Raw genomic sequence first — 23,084 nt, forward strand, 5'->3', positions numbered from 1 at the left:
GTTCCCACATATGCTAAGAACTTGTTGACTGCTTTTCCTTCACTTTGCGGTCCATCCCAAACTCATCCCAAACCATCTCAATTGGGTTGAGTTTGAGTGATTGTGGAGGCCAGGTCATCTGATGCAGCACTCCATCCCTCTCCTTCTTGGTCAAATAGCCCTTACACAGCCTGGAGGTGTGTTTTGGGTCATTGTCCTGTTGATAAATAAATGACAGTCTCACTCAGCGCAAACCAGATAGTAAAGTGTGCCTTGAATTCTAAATTAATCATCGACAGTGTCACCAGCAAAGCGCCCCACACCATCACACCTCCTCCTCCATGCTTCACGGTGGGAACCACATATGCTGAGATTATCCGTTCACCTACTCTGTGTCTCACAAAGACACGGCAGTTGGAACCAAAGATCTCAAATTTGGAGTCATCAGACCAAGGGACAGATTTCCACCGGTCTGATGTCCATTGCTTGTATTTCTTGGCCCAACCAAGTCTCTTCTTCTTATTGGTGTCCTTTAGTAGTGGTTTCTTTGCAGCAATTTGACGATAAAGAACTGATTCACGCAGTCTCCTCTGAACAGTTGATGTTGAGGTGTGTCTGTTATTTGAACTGCGAAGCATTTATTTGGTCTGCAATTTCTGAGGCCGGTAACTCTAATGAACTTATCCTCTGCAGCAGAGGTAACTCTGGGTCTTCCTTTCCTGTGGCAGTCCTCATGAGAGTCAGTCATCATAACCCTTAATGGTTATTGCAACTGCACTTGAAGAAACTTTCAAAGTTCTTTACATTTTCCAGATTGACTGACCTTCATGTCTTAAAGTAATGGTGGACTGTCGTTTCTCTTTGCTTATTTGAGCTGTTGTTGCTATAATATGGACTTGAATATGGACTTTTACCAAATAGGGCTATCTTCTGTATATTACCAATACCTTGTCACAACACACCTGATTGGCTGAAACGCATTAAGAAGGAAAGAAATTTCACAAATGAACTTTTAACAAGGCACCTGTTGATTAAAATTCATTCCAGGTGACTACCTCATGAAGCTGGTTGAGAAAATGCCAAGAGTGTGCAAAGCTGTCATCGAGGCAATGGGTGGCTATTTTGAAGAATCTCAAATATAACATATATTTAGATTTGTTTAACACTTTTTTGATTACTACATGATTCCATGTGTATTATTTCATAGTTTTGATGTCTTTACTAGAAAATAGTAAAAATAAAGAAAAACCTTTGAATGAGTCGGTGTACAAGGTTTTGACTAGTACTGTATGTCCCAGATGGACCACTGCATCAAGCATATGTTGATAGGCTTATAGAGTACACTGTTGAGGGGTCCAATTACCAGGCCCTAAGTAAAACAAATTGTAACTGTCTTATCTGTCTATGAGTAGGCTAAGCGTGTGTGATGGTGTGGGAAAGATCTGACTGGATGTTCCTGTGAGAGAGAGACAGTATTAATCATGGCTGTCACCCCCTCTCCAATTTCAGCACAGAGGCTAAAGATCTTAAGTGCTTTCTCAGCCAGGGGACTACAGGCTACAACCTGAACCTGCCTTGATTTTCTCTTGCTCCCTCACTGGGTGGGCGCTCGTTACAGCTGTTTCGCAGCCAGCGAAGAGATTTCCGTAGCAACGTACATGACTGTCTTAAATACTGAAAATCGGGGCTCACATGCTGTTATCGCAGCCATTATTTTTTAGCCTCTCATAAACACTTCTAAGATGTGAATTGATCCATCTGTCATTAATAAGGATCTTTTTTTTTTTTTGCAAACACAGCTGTTCTTTATGAGTGGATCTTTTAACAATTGTTTGATATTTTCAGTTGACCTAAAAACGTCCCCTACCGGTTATAAATAAAACTCGCCAGTGTCCCCCCTCCTTTCCCCTCCCCATCTATGACACCTGTTCAGCCTAATCACTGTGAAACCACCAAGTCAGACTGAAAAGTCTACTAATTTACATGCAAATAAAGTCAAAGAAACCCAAAGCGTTTAGCATCATCCCAGACAACTTTTCACTTTGCCTCAGAGAGCGGGACTGTGTACACTGGCCATTTTGAAACTTGGTAGGCGGGCCAGCGACTGATGACGGTCGTGGGCATGTGTCTGACAGCCCCTCCAGAGCCGAACCCCTGCCCGTCACAGCCACCCACAGCCCTCCGCCCCCATTGCTGTTCCCCTGCTGACGTTGGCTGTTCTGTTTACATTTAGGGAGGTCAGCTTATTCCATTCTTAATACCACCTCCAGTAGGGAGAAGTGCAGAGGTGTCAAACTGTGGGTGAGCGACATAGGGGCATAGGGACAATCTCACAGATTACCGTGACCATTACTAGCTGTATCTTTCTGTTTTACTCTTCATGGATTTGAATTTTGTTCACTTATTTATTTTTCATCGAGATATTGGCATTACATTCCCGTTTCCGTCATTAGGTCAGCTTGTCTGTACACTTGAAGATGAGCACAGAGGGATAAGGCTGGCTACATTTTCCAAAAAAGGTTCCCCGTCTGTCTCACGGACATTGGTCACCAACCTTTCCGTGACCGTTTTTCTGTTTCGATTGGGCGTCCTAACATGATTCTATCATGAGTTCCAAGGTAGTGAACTATAACTCAACCTCAAGAAAGCCAAGCACGATGGATAACGTAACCGATTGCAATGGTGCTGGCTTGGACCTCATTCAGAATCGTATTGAGTCTCTGAACATTAAGATGGACAAACTCATCAACATCCAGGAGAAGGTCCTCAACCGGCTGGATGGAATGTCCCAGGAAATTGACAGTATAGAGAGGGACATGGAAACACTGAAGGTGGATAAGGAAGAGATCCATATCCCTGCCAGAGCCCGAACTCTACCACCGGCCCTGGCTCAAACCCAGAGCACGGGCATGGGGGGCGAGGTGAGAGAGATGTGTCAGGAGATGAGCTCCATCATGACAGTGCTGGACCAGCGCTCGGAGAAGCAGGCTGAGAAGCTGGACGGGATGGAAAAGCTGGTCCTCAGCATCCATCAGGTCATCAGATTCATTGGGGAGACGATGAAGAGCCCCCGGGTTATGGAGATGATGTTTATGGGTCCGGCAGCACACAAGGCCTCCAAGTCAAAAGACATCAAGATGGCTATTAAGAGGCAATCGTCCGCAGAAAAGAGCAAGAGCTCAGTTACTAAGAAGACTGACAAGGTGAGACTGGGAGTTCTAACTGCTGTCGTGTGTTTGGCTATGCCGGATTATGTGATATGACTTGCTATTCTATAAAATAATTTCTCCGTAATTAATATCACCTGATTGAGCTAATCATGTAAATGTAATTAACTAGAGAGTCGGGCACCACTAAATAATATTTATAGAGCAGTTATCTTCCGAATAAACTCTTAAAGACCTAGTAATATTTTACATCCATAGCAGTCAACATTAATCTTCATCTTACTTCAGTCTCATCTGAAAGTTGTAAATTCTTGGTTATCTGCAAGAACCCTGGCTAACAATTTGAATCAGCATACAAAATTGGGTTTGATCATTTACTTACTAAATACCTAACTAATCACACATAATTCACATACACATAATTAAATCATAACTTCATTACAAATAACGTCATAGGAAAACGTCCCTAGCGGGCGGAACAGATATGACGACTTGTTACACAACGGAAAAGGGGCTGGGTTGAGTGAAATAGCGGGAAGACAGGAACAAAGGCGAAGCTGTGCTATCGTAAATACAGTATCTTATGCATTCTAAATTACTGCCCATTTGGAAAAGGAAAATGCAATAAATATTTACTCTGAGCTGCGCTTCAGTAGGTTGGTGGTAGATTGAAGGCCATGTGGCCAAACCGAGTCCTCTGTCCTTTGAAGAATGTCTCTGGTTGTCAATGGGATACGTTGTAGTAACGTCGTTGTGTGATAGACGGGATACTCTGTCTGTTCCTTCCTAACCTGCATTTGCAGCTGCGGTCGCTAACTCAACAGCTAGGAGGTATCACTTCTGTGGTGAATAAGAGTTCAAAGTTCATACCATTCGCAACCAAAGCTCCTGCTGATGTTGGCTTCGTCCTGTAGTTATTTTCTGAACCATTCTGACATAGGATCGTCATCCTACCTCATCGGAACAGGAAGTTCTATTGTCGTCAAGGGCTTATATAGGAAGGGAGAAAAGGGGTGTGTTTCATAGTTTACAATCCCTGTCTCTTCACGTGGGCGGGCCACTGAGTGAGCAGCCCTAACTTATGAAAACCCACATCTCACTTTTTAGAAGCTAAAATCACATTTCATCCCATCATAAATAATTTCATATTCAAGCATTTAAATTGAACTAATATTCCAATCCGATAACTCTGATGTGTAGACTTTCCACTGTAGAGTTTATGTCATCTTATCATCGATGAGAATGTCTCAGATGACAACCGAACTGACATCATATTCATTAAGTACCACTGCATATGTTCAATTGTTCGGATTACCAGAATATTGTTCATTTCCCCCCACATACTGATGTTTCCAGAATCTCTATGTTAACCAAGCAAAAAAAAAAAGTAACCTCAGTAGGTTGGAGAAGGGAAAAGGGGGGAAGAGGTATTTATGACTGTCTTAAACCTTACCCCCAGGCCAACGTCATGACACTGCGCTAACCAAAGAGGTGTGTTTTTGCAGGTCTATGTAGACTATATAAAGGTTGCTTTATTAAGGCACTTGGATACGTTAATGTGAACTGCGTTCATATTTTTAGAATGGATTGACGATATGGATGTGACGGCAAATTAGGTTAGATGAGTTGCTGGGTTCACTGTTCCCTCATGGACCTGCAAGTTACATGTCCTGAAACAAATTTGCACAGTTGTATATAGGTTCGGAGGTAGACATGGCGTTCCATGTTGTCATGTTTGGTTTATGATTTGATTTTGTTTTATGACTTTGCCACTGCAGAGGAAAATGATCAGAGCAGCAAAGCTGACTAGTCAAGTTGAGTTTGTTTCCTAAGGAAGGATTGTGGCTTTGCTCATGCTACTTTTCCTTATGCAGTGCTGGATGATGTGTCAAACCAATATGACTTATACAGCGATCTCCACTGTTTTATAGCGATCTTCACTGGTTTTATAGTGCCATGCATAGTATGCCATACTGCATGGAAGGTGCCAAAGCCTATACACAGTGGTAAAATTGGTGGGGAACTTTCCACCACTAGGCTTGTTACTGTGACTGTATTACCACCAGAACGGCGGCCACGAGTTGTGATGGCAGTTTAATTCCACGTGACCGTTTAGTCATGGTAATTAGGCTTCTCCAAGCTCTGATTCAGGGCAACCCCCCATGTACATTGTTTACCTCCCGCCATAGTAACAGTGTCAAACAGCCATTGATCTAAATGTCTGTACTTAACACTGTATGATACATGTCACAGAGGTCGGCACTTCTTCAGATTTGAGTGGCTCAAAATAGGAAGAAGAGGATGGACCTGTATAGGGGAGAGTTTTTAATAGTGGAGTGGTTCTATATCGTTCTATTCTGTATTTTCTGAAACTGCACTGTCGGTTAGGGGCTCGTAAGTAAGCATGTCACTGTAAGCTACCTGTTGTATTCTACGCACGTGACTAATACTAATTTGATTTGATTTCAGTTGCTATATGCTGTAGGTGCTGTTTTCTGATTTATAGTATTGCTTGGGGATGGAGTGCTGGACATGTAGAATGTATTTGCCTTTGTACTAGAAGCAGGCATGTGGCTTAAATAGGGATCTAACTGGTTAAGGACTCATTGGCAACAGGTGGCAACAGGTAGCGACAGGGGTGAGAGAGAGCCTAGTGGTTAGAGCATTGGGCCAGTAGCTGATAGGTTGCTGGTTCAAATACCTGAGATGACAAGGTGAAAATCTGTTGATTTACCCTTGAACAAAGCACTTAACCCTACTTTACTTCATTGATACTGTACTACTATGGCTGAAGCTAGCTGGTGTATGTGACAATAAATATATTTGTTTATCTTAGGGAAGTTAGTATAAGCATTTGGTTGACTAGATTTGGTACTGGACTGAATAGATAACAGAAAGAGAGGAATTTGATTCATACTGTCTACTGCACGGGGTTACACAATGTCTGGCACTGTTTGTGTTGTGGAAGATGAACTTTACACCCAATTCCTCTGAGCTTAAAGGGCAGTCACTTCCAACTTCAACAAGCACTTGAAATTGTTGATACAATGTGAATAGCAGTAACACGCGGAGGGGTGGTCTTAGGCACAGACACTGAAAGTCAATGGGTAGTAGTGTTTGGCATTAAAGCCTTATAACAGGTTATAGGTACCCCATCACTCTCCATCATTGGCACAAGGGTGGATGCCAGGCAGGTATCTGTTTTCATGCCCAGGGTATATTACCTGCAGGATCTATTTTATTTGAAAAATCAAATCAAGCATAGACAGTGTAGTGTACGAGTTTCCACATTTCATGGTGCAGAGTAGTGTGAAGTAGATGAACTAGGGAATAAGGAAAGGGGTACTCTAAATAGGTATTGGTATCGGAACATTTGAATGTAGTCAGACCCTTATTTGGTTCGATAAGGTTCCTTCCATCTCAACACAGTTCCAGCACAAAACAGACTCATTTGATACAGACATAACCTTTTCAGCTTGATTTGAGGTTAGAACTCAAACAGCAACTCGGAGGTCATGTAAGTCCTGACCTCACGTAGCAGGTGTAAGAGAAACGTCTGAGCGGGGTCCCTACAATCTGTTTTTAATATAGGTTGAATATACTGTATCATTGAAAACCAGATGTTTACTGTTTATAAGACCACACGTTATGGCAGCATCCATACCTCTGTGATTGGCTATTGGCTATTGGCTATTGGCTATTGGCTATTGGCTATTGGCTATTGGCTACTGTATGACTCAGATCGCCAGGAATTCCCGCTGTCGTCAGAGCTTTCGTCAGGTTCTACCTTCAGCCTCTGGCCAGCTCCCATCAACTCAAGGTATGAGATGTCTGTCCACCACAGACATCTGTCACTTTAGCCCCCCCCCACCCCCACCCCTCCCCGCACACACACCACACACACACACACACTGTACCCAACCCCCCTATCCTTAGATTTGTCCTTCAGGAAGAAACACTGCTGTCACTGTGGAAACCCTCTCCTCAAAATATCTTCTCTGCTTACCTCACAACCAACAACTAAGAGGCCCTCAAGAGACATTTTTTAAGATGTTGACCTGCTCATAAAAGGACTGGAGCGTTTTCTGTGGTAGTAGTCAGCCCCGCCTTACTGAAGTCTGTTTGAGAAGACTTGTTTGGTTGCTTGCGCGAAATGTTTCCGCTCAGGGTTGGCACTGCATGCTATTACTCACTATGACGGGTGATGAGCTATAAATTCACAGCCTCGTACGTATGTAACACCCTATCCATTCATCTGCTGTGTGCAATCAACAGCATGCTTTGACTGAAACAATTGATGCATATTAACCAGTATCAGAGTGCTGTCCTGAATAAAACAACTGATATGTTCACCACCCCTCACCCTTCCTCCTTACCCTTCCTAACTGTGTCTTTATCCATCTCATGTTGCATGCCATTCACCCTGTCCAACTAACATTGCCATGCTGTCGGTCTTCTTAACAGAAAACTACCTCTACTAAAGCCACTAAAGGTACTCATGGGATGATAAACCCTGCATGTGAACGCAACCCAGCTCCCCGGAGACCACTCACAGTCACAAGACAACAACGCTCCACAGACCAAAGAATTTCCTTGCAAACAGCAAACCCACCGCAAACTTTGTACGTGTTAAATTGCTCAAAGAAAACATGTTTTCATGACATTTCTGAGCAGTAGATATTGTAATTGCATTCTGGTAGTGGTTTAAGGGAAATATACATACCTGACCTCATTTGAAGGAATGTTGAAATGCAGACCAAATGCAGAGCGCGATGATCTTATATCGCGTCCTTCCCTTCCTTTAGCCAAAAGATCACAAGAAGAAGGATGGGAAGGAGAAGTCGGGTCTGAGCCCGAAGGGTCTGAAAGCACAGAAAAAGAAGAAGCTCCCAGACACAGCAGGTGCTCACATCACAGCACATTCAAATGTGTCAACAATACATCACAGCCATACACCACTCACACACACAGTGACCTTTATAAGTCAAAACAACCTAAATCCCATACAGCAGCACTCACAACATGTAACATGTGAGATGTAAACAACACCTGTTCTGAAAGCTTCGAGAGCGGGAGAGGAAAAATGGATACTTTCTTTTTAGCCAAAGGAAAGGGAACAGGCAAGTCACGACACTCTTCCTGTCAGACGTAAACAACAGTATTGTACTAACAAGTATATCATGACACAGAAACATCAAAGAGCTCAAAAGTTCAGACAGAAACATCAGACAACCACTCGTCGTCCTCTTAGGAGGGTACTAGGAGTGTGTTGACATTCTGAGGCATTGTGCAATTGTCTGATTAAAGTTACCAAAGTGACGTTCAGGCAGGTGGTTGAATTAATTTGGACTGTATACCCTCTGACGTTCTGTTTGTTCCTCTGCAGTTACGATCTCCCTTAGGAAGCAGGTGTTGCTACTAGAGGAGGTTCAGAAGCTCAACAGGGAGAATGCAGAGAGATCATCATCATCATCAGGTCACCAGCAGCAGCACCTCACCCCTGATGGCTTCCTGGACCTGGAGGCTGGGTCTGGAGGGGCCTCAGAGGGTTCCCTCAGCCCAAACCTGCTGGACCTTATCCTCGAGGGCCCCAAGGCCCCTGTGACTGAAGAGGATTCATTGTCTGAGGAGGAGGCTGCAGGTGATGGACTAAAAGTGGAAGAGAGGAAGGAGGAGGAGGTTGTAAAAAAGGAGAAGGAAGACCACCTTGTTAATGAATCTAAGGAAGAGGAGAGAAAGGAGGAGCTGTTGAAAACCACAGAGAAGCCCGAGGAGGATGGAAGACTAGAGGAAAAAGAGGGGGAGAAGGAGAAAGAGGGGGACACTACACTCTCTAAAGGCCCATCGGAAGCTGTTGATATGTCGGTAAAGGATATCCCTTCTCTCCCAACCTCCTCTGAGGCTCCAGGAGACACCAACTCCATTCCCGAGAGGTACAGTATCTCCTCTACCCTCACTCTCTTCCTACTTCTTTCATTCTATCTTTCTCTCTCTTTGTCCCCCTTTTCACACGATCTTACTCTACCTTTCTCTCACCCTACTTCAATGGTGCTTTATGTGCTGATCCCTCTCTTCCACGTATACACACACATGCGAAACAGCATTCCACATTTTCTGAAACATTTCTAAAACATGTCCGTCTGTTCCAGCTGTGAAGACCACAACAAAAGTGCTTCCTCTCTGTCTCTGGAGGCAGCAAAACAGGACCAGTTGGAGGAGGGCAGCACTGGCAGTAAGCGTCGGGTGATGGAGGAAGACCTGGGAGTAGAGGACCACAAAAAGAGTCGGGTAGAGGAAGGAGAGGAGGAGGAGAGGGAGGGGGAGAGGAAGGAGGAGGAAGAAGCAGAGAGACCAGAGGATGAGGGATGGGGCGTCTTCAAGGCAGACGGGGTGGATATCCGTGTGGAGCGGAAGAAGAGGCTGGGGAAAGATCAGGCCACAGAAGTCAAGCAGTCTACTGGGGAAACGTTCTTCATTGGTGAGGACCAGCATCTTTATGGGGTACCGTGGCTTTAAGTCTGGCGCAAAGGTGGTAAGTGGGCGGAATCTTATTCATTTGAAATGTGCACACGATTCCATAAGTCACACATTGATCTCAGTGGAAGACTGGAATTACGCAAACACATTTTAGGATTCGGGCCTAATATGAAATCCAATAGATTGCTGATATGGTGGCAATTATCTCTTTCTGTAGAAAATATTCATACCCTTATTGGATTTGGATAGAAAAGCATGCTCTCTCGGAGTAGCAAAGTACGAGAGAACTGAAGTTTGCATAACCAACCTTGTAACTTCTGTCATGTTTACCACAGGGTGTGAGTAAGCACAGGGTGCTAATTTGATTATGACAATCCTGAGGTACCATTACAAGAGCACATGTTAACTGATTAACAATACAGCTTATATTTCCCCTCCATGCTACTGTTTGCCAGGGCTCGCTTGATATCAATCTCAAAATGACTTCACTGGTTAAATGAAGGATAAATAAATAAGAATATATTTTTATGTATTTCATACCTCCCTTTAGACAAAAGTCCTCCTCCACCAGCTCCATTCAACCATCGGATAGTGTCGGCCAAACCCAACCAGATCAACAACTTCTACACCATCAACAGAGTTGAGATTCTAGGAGGGTAAGTGTTCCAAATGGAGCGTTACTAGTATCAAATCCTAGATGCCATTGTGTCCGTGAGCATTTTTATTTATTTAACCTTTATTTAACTCGGCAAGTCAGTTAAGAACAAATTCTTATTTTCAATGACGGCCTAGGAACAGTGAGTTAACAGTGGGTTAACTGCCTGTTCAGGGGCAGAATGTTCAGTTGTGTAACTCTCCTCTCTTCTCCTCTCCCCTGGTTCATAGCTTCAAAGTTATATTATAGGAGAAATATGATATTACTTTCCTGTATTGGAAGAGATCTGATTTTGTATTTGAGGACATACTGATAAAATAGTTCTGATAGTTCAAGTTCTGACCGTGAGATCCCAATCAATTCAGGGGATGTATTATCTTGATGTGTGACATTCTAGGATTTGTGACTTACAGGTGATAGTTTTGGCAAGTCTTTCTGACCCCTGTCGAGGGAGTACGGTTGTGTTGAAACGTTCCCAGACAGGTGTAACTCAGAAACATTGAACTGACGACACCTTACTTATCTTTGCTCTCTCCTAGGGGTCGTTTTGGCCAGGTGCACAAATGCATGGAAAACTCCTCAGGTCTCACGCTAGCTTCCAAAATCATCAAAGCCCGGAGTCAGAAAGAAAAGGTACAAAGTCAACATTTTTTTTGATACATGATTTGCATGCATGTAAAAACCTCCACACATCCTTGTAGCTTCCTTGAAAACTACTTTTTGAAGGCGAACCCACTTCGCTTCCTATTCAAAATGTGGAAGTAGACATCGGAACATAATGCTCTAAGGACACTTCAGTCTACGTGGATGGGGGATGTATTTCCTCAGATGTTTTTAATTTGACCCAGAAAAGAGAAGCCGTACCTTGCCTGCTAGCTGTGAGTGAACATCTGACACTTCTCATTGTGTGGTTGGTGTGTGTTCGGCATGCAGGAGGTGGTCAAGAATGAGATCATGGTCATGAACCAGTTGGACCACGCCAACCTGATCCAGCTCTACGCCGCCTACGAGTCCAGGAATGATATCATCCTGGTGCTGGAATAGTACGTTCCCTCCACAGAATGACAAGGAACGTTATCAGCATTATACTGAATCTCTATGGTTTTCTACCTTGCTGTATGTTCCTTCTCATAATGTTTTCTCAACCCACATCTTTAAAGGACCAGTGCAGTCAAAAATGTGATTTTTTTCCCCCTGTGTTTTATATACATTTCTACACTATGAGGTTTGAATAAAACCGTGAAATTGTGAAAATGATAATGCCCTTTTAGTGTAAGAGCTGTTTTGGACTGCCTGGTGACATCACCAGGTGGTAAATTTGATTGATAGATATTATTTGCCAGTTAAATAAACACACACAACAGATACATGTTTTTAAAGTGTCAGGGATATCACAAAAACGTCTGACTTCTTTCCATTGTAATCCCTAAATTCCATGGTGCGAAAGCATAACAACATTACATAAATAAAGACATATTACATAAAGACTTGAAAAATATATATATTGCTCGATCATCAGCCAGCTTTTGACATTCTTTTTAAAATTAGATTGGGGTCGGCATGGCTTTAAGTTGCTGGGGTAGTTTGTTCCACTCAACAGCAACGGTATATAAAAAGGTGTTCTTACCAGATAGACTCTTGAATTTAAAACATGCGATATCAGGCTCTGGTGGAACATCTCTAATATAAGTAAATGATTTGATAGGTACATAGGGGCTGAGTCAGTAATGATTCTATGGACCAGAGCAAGTGGAATTAATTTGACCTTTTTCTCTAGCTGATGAAAATGACCTCCAGATGAGTGGGGGGATTTTAAGTAAAAACCTCACCAGTTTGTTTTTGGCTGGTCTGTCTGTATTTGATAGATGTTTAGGGATGCTGGTGAACCATGATGTGTACGCATAATCAAAGTGACACTGAACTAACGCACTTGCCAGAGTCTTTAGGGTGTCACATCAATATATTTTGAGGTCCAGGAATTTAGTTTTGTGGTTTATCTTTGTTAAAACCTTCCATAGTCATAGTCTCACCAGGCAGGTACGTATCCAATTCACACCTGACTGATGTTTTTGGTGTAACCATTGAGTTGCCTACTTTGGAACTAAAACCAGTGGACCTTGACAGCTTTTACTCTGGAACCAAATAAGATGGATTCTGTTTTTCATGATGCAGATGAAATGTGTTATCTGGATGCGATTTACTGATATTGGGTAACTGTACTGAGGATCTCTTCTATTGAGGCTTTGCTCTAATGGGACACCAGTAGAGCAGAGTCATCCACATACAAAAGCAATTTACAATGTAGCAAAGAGCTGTTGTTTTTAGGAGTGAGTTCATGTCTAAGTTTTAATCAGCACTTTCAACACTGTTTTTTATTCAACAATATTACAAAGAATAAAATGCGCTTCTCTTTACTTCCACTCGCGCTGCAATAAATCACTAGCCAAGTGTATCGATAGCCCTGCATTTGTATTATTATTAGCAGCTCGTCATGTGTATTTTAATATCGAGGAGTATTTCACTTTCTCTGGTCATAGGAACAACATGAATTTGTGCCTGAGGCAGATGCGGTGCGACTCGAGTTTCTTAATCAGGTGGAAAACGGTGTCCCCTCTCTCTGGTCAGTCTCACCGGAGAAAAGGAATACTTCTGAGACTAATGCTGTGTTCAAAACAAAATCTATGACTTTTTACTTCAGTGTGTTTAAGACAATTGGGATCTCTGAGGGAAAAAAACGAGAAAACCATTTTTCCGAGTTCACAGTTAAGAGCACCATGACCATGAGATGCAGGTACGGTGTACCATCAGTCCAGCCTTGCAAGTGCCAGACCAACTGATCTATTTTGTTATTAAAGTTTGAATTCTGAAATATAATATGGTCTGAGAATAACAGTATTGGCAAGCCAGGCATATAGCCAATATGCTGTGATAATATATTAGACCTACTGCACAAACCTCATTCATACAGAACGGTTTTTATTAGGCTAATGTTTAAAATAATGTTTTTAAAAAATCTGAACGTTAGATCTCGACTTGTTTTTTGGCTGTGACAGTAATCATGATTGGTGACCACTGCACTAGAAAGTTTTCATTAACATCCACCATTTTGTCTCTACTTGATAAATAGGATCTAACCGCTTTTAATGCTTTTGGCTGTTAAAACCAAAAGCATGATACTGTGATCAACCTTGTCAAATGCCATCTGCAGATCCAGCATTATCATTCCACAGAAAAGTCCTGATAAAGTCAGTTGAAAACAATCGACTTGTCAGCGGAGTGGGACTTTCATAAACCAGACGGTAATTTGTATATAACTTTTTCCAGCACTTTAGACACTCGAAATAGATACAGGTCTATAGTTCCCATGTGTGTTTTGTTGCCCTTCTTGTGAATAGGATCACTCTATTATGTTTCGTATGTGTGGAAACTCTTCCCTGCTAAATGGGTGACAAAGGGGGCAATAAATTCAGCACCATATCTTAAAAACCTGTCAGGGATATTGTCGAGGCCTGTAGCTTTAGAGCAGTTTAGTTTAAACAGTCTCTTGCCAACTCAAGCCGGAGACACTGCTGTAAAGGAGACACTGCTGTAAAGGAGACACTGCTGTAAAGGAAACACTGCTGTAAAGGAGACACTGCTGTAAAGGAGACACTGCTGTAAAGGAGGCACTGCTGTAAAGGAGACACTGCTGTAAAGGAGACACTGCTGTAAAGGAGACACTGCTGTAAAGGAAACACTGCTGTAAAGGAGACACTGCTGTAAAGGAGACACTGCTGTAAAGGAGACACTGCTGTAAAGGAGACACTGCTGTAAAGGAGACACTGCTGTAAAGGAGACACTGCTGTAAAGGAGACACTGCTGTAAAGGAGACACTGCTGTAAAGGAAAATGCATCAGCTTGTACAATCATCTTGGAGTAACGGCCTGGGTCCCGACCCTCCCCATACACTCCAGTACAACCAGGTATCCTCTAAATGAAATCTGAGGCAACTGTTGTGAAAAAGGTATTAAGATTTTTTTGTTGCCACTTTCTTGTCCAACGTAATTTGTCCTTTGACCTCAAGACCCAAGATTTTGCCATTTGTTTCTGTTTATCGCTATATGCCAACTGTTTTAGGGAATGCCACAACTTCCTAGGATTATTCCTTTTCTCACAAATGTTGCAATTAAAATGTGATTTTTTTTGGCATCTTCAATCATCTGACTATCTTTGTTCCTTAGGGTTCTGTGTCTCAAAATGTGGTATTCCGTGATTTAATGGCCTCAAGGATTTCTTGATTCATCCAGGGTTCAGTTTTTTGTTTAATTCTTACAGTTTTCCATAGAGCCACTTTATCCACAATGCTTAAGAAACAGTTGAAACAGTCCCATGCTTTATCCACATCTAGATATATAAGTACCGGGTCCCAATTAACTTGACTCAAGTGATCAATAAATGCATGTTTGTTAAAACGTTTCAGAGATCTAACAGTTCTTGTGTTGTGAAAGTTGAACAGTTAGTTTTCATTTTTTTCCCTCACCACTCTGAGAAAGTCGTAGCAAAATTCTTGCTTGAGAAATATTATTCTTTTTTTATTACAACAATCACAGTAAGTTTACCCAGTTTGATATTGACCCTGTAATGTACATCCATTGTACCCTTAGTTATAGGTACATAATTGTACCCTTCAGTGTTGGCTCGCTCGCCAATAAACGGCTCTTTTTGATTGCATCTTTTTGGTGAATGTCGGGGACCGAATTGCATCGGTGAAAGAGACGTTTATCTGGTTCCCTGATTTGCATACTGCGGCTACTGCTCTTTGAGCTCAAGCAATGAATATCTGCAGATAATTTACAAGATAATTCTCTGTAGATAGTGAATCTTCACCGCAGAAACAAAAAATAGTGGGGAGAGTGCGTCATTCTGGTACCCACCAGAAGTGCCTAATAAATGTATGAAAGCGCATTTAACAATCTAACGGAATGGCAGACTACTTTTTGAGCTTTACATAAGAGATAAAAAAAAGTGCATGGTTGTTGGTAGATTTGTAAGCATTTTGAACAAAGAGCCATTTGGGAGACAAATCAGCGTCTCTTTTATGTGAACAGAGCATAATAATGAACCGGCTCATGGAAAGACTCAGAACGCCCATCACCCTTTCAGTTCATACCTTAAAAGAGACATAAGATACACATTTTTATTTTTAGAGTACCACCACAGCGACAACGCTGTCTGTTTCTTTTAAGTGGATTTTTTAAAACCTCTTCTCTATACCAAGTCCCTCATGTGTACACGCCTCTCCGCCATCCCACTTCTGACACCAGTGTATCAAATTCGAAGGGTAGCCCCGACCGGGACTGGGTCAAGCAACCTTTAAGCCAACACATTAACCATTTTTCTAAGAGGTCCTCTTGACAAGGTCACTCAGTGTTGTGTTCAGGTTGCTATAATATTGATTACAGCTCTTTATGGTGACATGATCTTATGTAAGCCTTAATAAAGACTTCAGAACATGCAGCGGACATGCTCAAACTTTAATTAATATAACCATAGACCATAACCATAACATAACCATAGGTACAACACTTCCACTCACGGGTGGGCAAAAATAACTAACTGATAGCCATGCCTCCACTAAGCTACGCCTCCAGTGATTGTACCTTTTTATATAAAAAATATTGGATACAAAAATGTACCATTATACTAGATTATATGCACATGTACCCTAAAAGGTACTGAACAGCACCATGTGAGATCATATGTGTACCCCTGAAGGTACATTATGCGTATTTTGATATTTTTGTACCCCAGAGAATAATACTGTACCCTAACCATACCCTTTTTCTCTGCGAGTGTACAATGTCTTTGTGTGTGTGTGATCGCAGTGTGGATGGTGGGGAGCTCTTTGACCGGATCATCGACGAGAACTACACTCTGATGGAGCTGGACACGGTCATGTTCATCAGGCAGATCTGTGAGGGCCTTCAGCACATGCACAAGATGTACATCCTCCATCTGGACCTCAAGGTAAACAATCACACTGTATTTGACAGGGGCAGTGATGTTATTGAGAGCAGGGCAATACACAGATTGTGCACAACAGATAAACACTTGTCTACCTGCGTCTTGATATTTTTTCACCTTGAAGGGTTTCCTTTTTTGTTGTCTTTCAGCCGGAGAATATTCTATGTGTGAGCCGAGTCACAAATAAAATCAAGATCATTGACTTTGGACTTGCCAGAAAGTAGGTTTCAAATTCACATTGATCTTTGTTTCATTCATATAATTTTTTATGATATGATGTATCACTGCATGGAGTATTATAACATGGTATTTGTATTGATAGATTCCTCTTCAAAATGAACATGTATTCCTCCCAGATACATGCCCAGAGAGAAGTTGCGAGTGAATTTCGGCACCCCAGAGTTCCTGGCCCCAGAAGTTGTCAACTACGACTTTGTGTCATTCAACACCGATATGTGGAGTCTGGGAGTCATTACATATATGCTGTAAGCACACACACACACACACACACACACACACACACACACACACACACACACACACACACACACACACACACACACACACACACACACACACACACACACACACACACACAGACACAGACACAGACACAGACACAGACACAGACACTCACTCACTCACTCATTCTGAAGGCTCTTCCTCTCCTTCTACAGTCTCAGCGGTCTGTGTCCTTTCCTGGGCGACAATAACCCTGAGACTCTGAACAACATCCTTGCCTGCCAGTGGAACTTTGACGAGGAAGAATTTACAGACATCTCAGAGGAAGCCAAAGATTTCATCTCTAAACTACTCATCGTCAATAAAAGGTATCATACATCCAGGGGTGAAAGTAGATTTAATTTCTTCCCGGTACGGGACCTCCAATGTGCACACTCACATGCACCCCAAACATTTATGGGCCTGGAGTGGCTCTGGACGTTCTGCTGCACCGAGACAAAAAATTGCCACAACCCCTCCTATCCCCGAGAGGTTTGGCCTTGGGTTAATTTTCTTCTCAGCTAATAGTCGGTAGAACAGAACATAATAGCAGCCCAATTCATATGCTACAAATTAAACACAATGTTTAACACATCTGGTTAGTAGCTATATAATCAGTTCAATGTCAATAACGTATCCTAATATTTTCACTCTGAATAGACTTATAAAATCACCAATGTCTCTATGAAATTTGTTTTTATATTTATTTGTGCGTTGATTGGGGAAAAACAGCTTGCAATCAAGGGAAAACATCTCAAGAAAGGTGGATAATAAATAGAAGTTTCAGGTAAGAATGGACAGAGAAATAGGCATTCTTACCATATTTCTCCATTGTCAAATCAGGGTCTTGTTGGAAACAAATCGGTTGATTTTTGCAAATAGTTCAATATGAGACATCCGTATGAATCTAAGAATGTCACTTTCAAAAGTTACCTTTCCACCCAGACAGAGACTCAACCGAGGCAGTAAATCTCAATTTTCAACTGCTGGCTACTCATCCGTTGCAAACTTCTTCGGGATCGGTGTCCCTTCCACCGGACGGTTGAGCTAACGTAGGCTAATGCTAGTAGCATGAGGTTGTAAGTAACAAGAACATTCCCCAGGACATAGACATATCTGATATTGTCAGAAAGCATAAATTATTGTTAATTGAACTGCACTGTCCAATTTACAGTAACAATTACAGTGAAATAATACCATGCTATTGTTTGAGGAGAGTGCACAATTTTGAACATGAAAAGTTATTAATAAACAAATTAGGCACATTTGGGCAATCTTGATACACATTTTTTTACAGAAATGCAATGGTTAATTGGATCAGTCTAACACTTTGCACACAAATCAAATCAAATCAAATTTATTTATATAGCCCTTCGTACATCAGCTGATATCTCAAAGTGCTGTACAGAAACCCAGCCTAAAACCCCAAACAGCAAGCCATGCAGGTGTAGAAGCACGGTGGCTAGGAAAAACTCCCTAGAAAGGACAATACCTAGGAAGAAACCTAGAGAGGAACCAGGCTATGTGGGGTGGCCAGTCCTCTTCTGGCTGTGCCGGGTGGAGATTATAACAGAACATGCCCAAGATGTTCAAATGTTCATAAATGACCAGCATGGTCGAATAATAATAAGGCAGAACAGTTGAAACTGGAGCAGCAGCACAGTCAGGTGGAAGTTGAAACTGGAGCAGCAGCATGGCCAGGTGGACTGGGGACAGCAAGGAGTCATCATGTCAGGTAGTCCTGGGGCATGGTCCTAGGGCTCAGGTCAGTTAAAACTGGAACAGCAGCATGGCCAGGTGGACTGGGGACAGCAAGGAGTCATCATGTCAGGTAGTCCTGGGGCATGGTCCTAGGGCTCAGGTCCTCCGAGAGAGAGAAAGAAAGAGAGAAGGAGAGAATTAGAGAACGCACACTTAGATTCACACAGGACACCGAATAGGACAGGAGAAGTACTCCAGATATAACAAACTGACCCCAGCCCCCCGACACATAAACTACTGCAGCATAAATACTGGAGGCTGAGACAGGAGGGGTCAGGAGACACTGTGGCCCCATCCGAGGACACCCCCGGACAGGGCCAAACAGGAAGGATATAACCCCACCCACTTTGCCAAAGCACAGCCCCCACACCACTAGAGGGATATCTTCAACCACCAACTTACCATCCTGAGACAAGGCTGAGTATAGCCCACAAAGATCTCCGCCACGGCACAACCAAAGGGGGGGGGGGGCGCCAACCCAGACAGGATGACCACAACAGTGAATCAACCCACTCAGGTGACGCACCCCCTCCAGGGACGGCATGAGAGAGCCCCAGCAAGCCAGTGACTCAGCCCCTGTAATAGGGTTAGAGGCAGAGAATCCCAGTGGAAAGAGGGGAACCGGCCAGGCAGAGACAGCAAGGGCGGTTCGTTGCTCCAGAGCCTTTCCGTTCACCTTCCCACTCCTTGGCCAGACTACACCCAATCATATGACCCACTGAAGAGATGAGTCTTCAGTAAAGACTTAAAGGTTGAGACCGAGTCTGCGTCTCTGACATGGGTAGGCAGACCGTTCCATAAAAATGGAGCTCTATAGGAGAAAGCCCTGCCTCCAGCTGTTTGCTTAGAAATTCTAGGGACAATTAGGAGGCCTGCGTCTTGTGACCGTAGCGTACGTGTAGGTATGTACGGCAGGACCAAATCAGAGAGATAGGTAGGAGCAAGCCCATGTAATGCTTTGTAGGTTAGCAGTAAAACCTTGAAATCAGCCCTTGCTTTGACAGGAAGCCAGTGTAGAGAGGCTAGCACTGGAGTAATATGATCGAATTTTTTGGTTCTAGTCAGGATTCTAGCAGCCGTATTTAGCACTAACTGAAGTTTATTTAGTGCTTTATCCGGGTAGCCGGAAAATAGAGCATTGCAGTAGTCTAACCTAGAAGTGACAAAAGCATGGATTAATTTTTCTGCATCATTTTTGGACAGAAAGTTTCTGATTTTTGCAATGTTACGTAGATGGAAAAAAGCTGTCCTCGAAATGGTCTTGATATGTTCTTCAAAAGAGAGATCAGGGTCCAGAGTAACGCCGAGGTCCTTCACAGTTTTATTTGAGACGACTGTACAACCATTAAGATTAATTGTCAGATTCAACAGAAGATCTCTTTGTTTCTTGGGACCTAGAACAAGCATCTCTGTTTTGTCCGAGTTTAATAGTAGAAAGTTTGCAGCCATCCACTTCCTTATGTCTGAAACACATGCTTCTAGCGAGGGCAATTTTAGGGCTTCACCATGTTTCATTGAAATGTACAGCTGTGTGTCATCCGCATAGCAGTGAAAGTTTACATTATGTTTTCGAATAACATCCCCAAGAGGTAAAATATATAGTGAAAACAATAGTGGTCCTAAAACGGAACCTTGAGGAACACCGAAATTTACAGTTGATTTGTCAGAGGACAAACCATTGACAGAGACAAACTGATATCTTTCCGACAGATAAGATCTAAACCAGGCCAGAACATGTCCGTGTAGACCAATTTGGGTTTCCAATCTCTCCAAAAGAATGTGGTGATCGATGGTATCAAAAGCAGCACTAAGGTCTAGGAGCACGAGGACAGATGCAGAGCCTCGGTCCGATGCCATTAAAATGTCATTTACCACCTTCACAAGTGCCGTCTCAGTGCTATGATGGGGTCTAAAACCAGACTGAAGCATTTCGTATACATTGTTTGTCTTCAGGAAGGCAGTGAGTTGCCGCGCAACAGCCTTCTCTAAAATTTTTTAGAGGAATGGAAGATTCGATATAGGCCGATAGTTTTTTATATTTTCTGGGTCAAGGTTTGGCTTTTTCAAGAGAGGCTTTATTACTGCCACTTTTAGTGAGTTTGGTACACATCCAGTGGATAGAGAGCCGTTTATTATGTTCAACATAGGAGGGCCAAGCACAGGAAGCAGCTCTTTCAGTAGTTTAGTTGGAATAGGGTCCAGTATGCAGCTTGAAGGTTTAGAGGCCATGATTATTTTCATCATTGTGTCAAGAGATATAGTACTAAAACACTTGAGCGTCTCTCTTGATCCTAGGTCCTGGCAGAGTTGTGCAGACTCAGGACAACTGAGGTTTGGAGGAATACGCAGGTTTAAAGAGGAGTCCGTAATTTGCTTTCTAATAATCATAATCTTTTCCTCAAAGAAGTTCATGAATTTATCACTGCTAAAGTGAAAGTCATCCTCTCTTGGGGAATGCTGCTTTTTAGTTAGCTTTGCGACAGTATCAAAAAGGAATTTCGGATTGTTCTTATTTTCCTCAATTAAGTTAGAAAAATAGGATGATCGAGCAGCAGTAAGGGCTCTACGGTACTGCACGGTACCGTCCTTCCAAGCTAGTCGGAAGACTTCCAGTTTGGTGTGGCGCCATTTCCGTTCCAATTTTCTGGAAGCTTGCTTCAGAGCTCGGGTATTTTCTGTGTACCAGGGAGCTAGTTTCTTATGAGAATTTTTTTTAGTTTTTAGGGGTGCAACTGCATCTAGGGTATTGCGCAAGGTTAAATTGAGATCCTCAGTTAGGTGGTTAACTGATTTTTGTCCTCTGGCGTCCTTGGGTAGGCAGAGGGAGTCTGGAAGGGCATCAAGGAATCTTTGTGTTGTCTGTGAATTTATAGCACGACTTTTGATGTTCCTTGGTTGGGGTCTGAGCAGATTATTTGTTGCAATTGCAAACGTAATAAAATGGTGGTCCGATAGTCCAGGATTATGAGGAAAAACATTAAGATCCACCATATTTATTCCATGGGACAAAACTAGGTCCAGCGTATGACTGTGACAGTGAGTGGGTCCAGAGACATGTTGGACAAAACCCACTGAGTCGATGATGGCTCCGAAAGCCATTTGGAGTGGGTCTGTGGACTTTTCCATGTGAATATTAAAGTCATCAAAGATTAGAATATTATCTGCTATGACTACAAGGTCCGATAGGAATTCAGGGAACTCAGTGAGAAACGCTGTATATGGCCCAGGAGGCCTGTAAACAGTAGCTATAAAAAGTGATTGAGTAGGCTGCATAGATTTCATGACTAGAAGCTCAAAAGACGAAAATGTCATTTTTTTTTTTGTAAATTGAAATTTGCTATCGTAAATGTTAGCAACACCTCCGCCTTTGCGGGATGCACGGGGGATATGGTCACTAGTGTAGCCAGGAGGTGAGGCCATTTAAAACAGTAAATTCATCAGGCTTAAGCCATGTTTCAGTCAGGCCAATCACATCAAGATTATGATCAGTGATTAGTTCATTGACTATAATTGCCTTTGAAGTAAGGGATCTAACATTAAGTAGCCCTATTTTGAGATGTGAGGTATCATGATCTCTTTCAGTAATGACAGGAATGGAGGTGGTCTTTATCCTACTGAGATTGCTAAGGCGAACACCGCCATGTTTAGTTTTGCCCAACCTAGGTCGAGGCACAGACACGGTCTCAATGGTGATAGCTGAGCTGACTACACTGACTGTGCTAGTGGCAGACTCCACTATGCTGGCAGGCTGGCTAACAGCCTGCTGCCTGGCCTGCACCCTATTTCATTGTGGAGCTAGAGGAGTTAGAGCCCTGTCTATGTTGGTAGATAAGATGAGAGCACCCCTCCAGCTAGGATGGAGTCCGTCACTCCTCAGCAGGTCAGGCTTGGTCCTGTTTGTGGGTGAGTCCCAGAAAGAGGGCCAATTATCTACAAATTCTAACTTTTGGGAGGGGCAGAAAACAGTTTTCAACCAGCGATTGAGTTGTGACACACACTGCTGCCATCTAGTGGACAAAATCTAAATTGCACCTGGGCTGGAATAATACATTTTGACCAAACTTCAAAGTGTTTCCTTTCAAAATTGTACCATGAATATGCATATCCTTGCTTTAGGGCCTGAGCTACAGGTAGTTAGATTTGGGAATGTCATTTTAGGCAAACATTTAAAAAAAGGGGGGGATCCTTTTAACCCAACAACAGAAGCGCTTCCCTAAAGCTGCCTGGGTTTAAACATCTCTTTTCCGACAGTGAAAGGCTCAAATAATAGGGACAGAATAGGAAAGTAAATGTTTTATCTCCTTGAATATTGAATGCCACAGCTCAGCATTCAGAATGGCATCACAGTCACATCTTTTGTGGGCATTTTAACGCTTGGTTCTAGAATAAGGCATCATGAAGTTGTTATGGAACACTTTATATTATCTGGATACTTTTTATTTATTTATTTCAAAATATAAAGCTGACAATAGGTATCCTTTTTGCCCTTTTCTTTAACAAAGGGTATGGCATACAGTGCCTTGCAAAAGTATTCACCCCTC

General features: G+C 42.6%; 1 protein-coding gene across 1 annotated transcript in view; it reads left to right on the top strand.

Annotated features, from left to right (window-relative positions):
• The first annotated feature begins 2,229 nt into the window (after positions 1 to 2,229).
• The window catches only part of LOC109871935 (myosin light chain kinase 2, skeletal/cardiac muscle), a 29,638-nt gene continuing 8,783 nt past the window's right edge, over positions 2,230 to 23,084 (top strand). The window contains exons 1-11 of the mRNA XM_020462973.2: positions 2,230 to 3,182; positions 7,952 to 8,048; positions 8,533 to 9,079; positions 9,296 to 9,624; positions 10,174 to 10,279; positions 10,818 to 10,911; positions 11,212 to 11,321; positions 16,143 to 16,284; positions 16,431 to 16,501; positions 16,638 to 16,766; positions 16,959 to 17,111. Coding sequence (XP_020318562.1) covers positions 2,586 to 3,182; positions 7,952 to 8,048; positions 8,533 to 9,079; positions 9,296 to 9,624; positions 10,174 to 10,279; positions 10,818 to 10,911; positions 11,212 to 11,321; positions 16,143 to 16,284; positions 16,431 to 16,501; positions 16,638 to 16,766; positions 16,959 to 17,111 — 2,375 coding nt within the window. The 5' untranslated portion in view covers positions 2,230 to 2,585. The remainder of the gene's footprint in view (positions 3,183 to 7,951; positions 8,049 to 8,532; positions 9,080 to 9,295; positions 9,625 to 10,173; positions 10,280 to 10,817; positions 10,912 to 11,211; positions 11,322 to 16,142; positions 16,285 to 16,430; positions 16,502 to 16,637; positions 16,767 to 16,958; positions 17,112 to 23,084) is intronic.

Source organism: Oncorhynchus kisutch, linkage group LG27 (genome assembly GCF_002021735.2).
Source record: "Oncorhynchus kisutch isolate 150728-3 linkage group LG27, Okis_V2, whole genome shotgun sequence".
Taxonomy (NCBI): domain Eukaryota; kingdom Metazoa; phylum Chordata; class Actinopteri; order Salmoniformes; family Salmonidae; genus Oncorhynchus; species Oncorhynchus kisutch.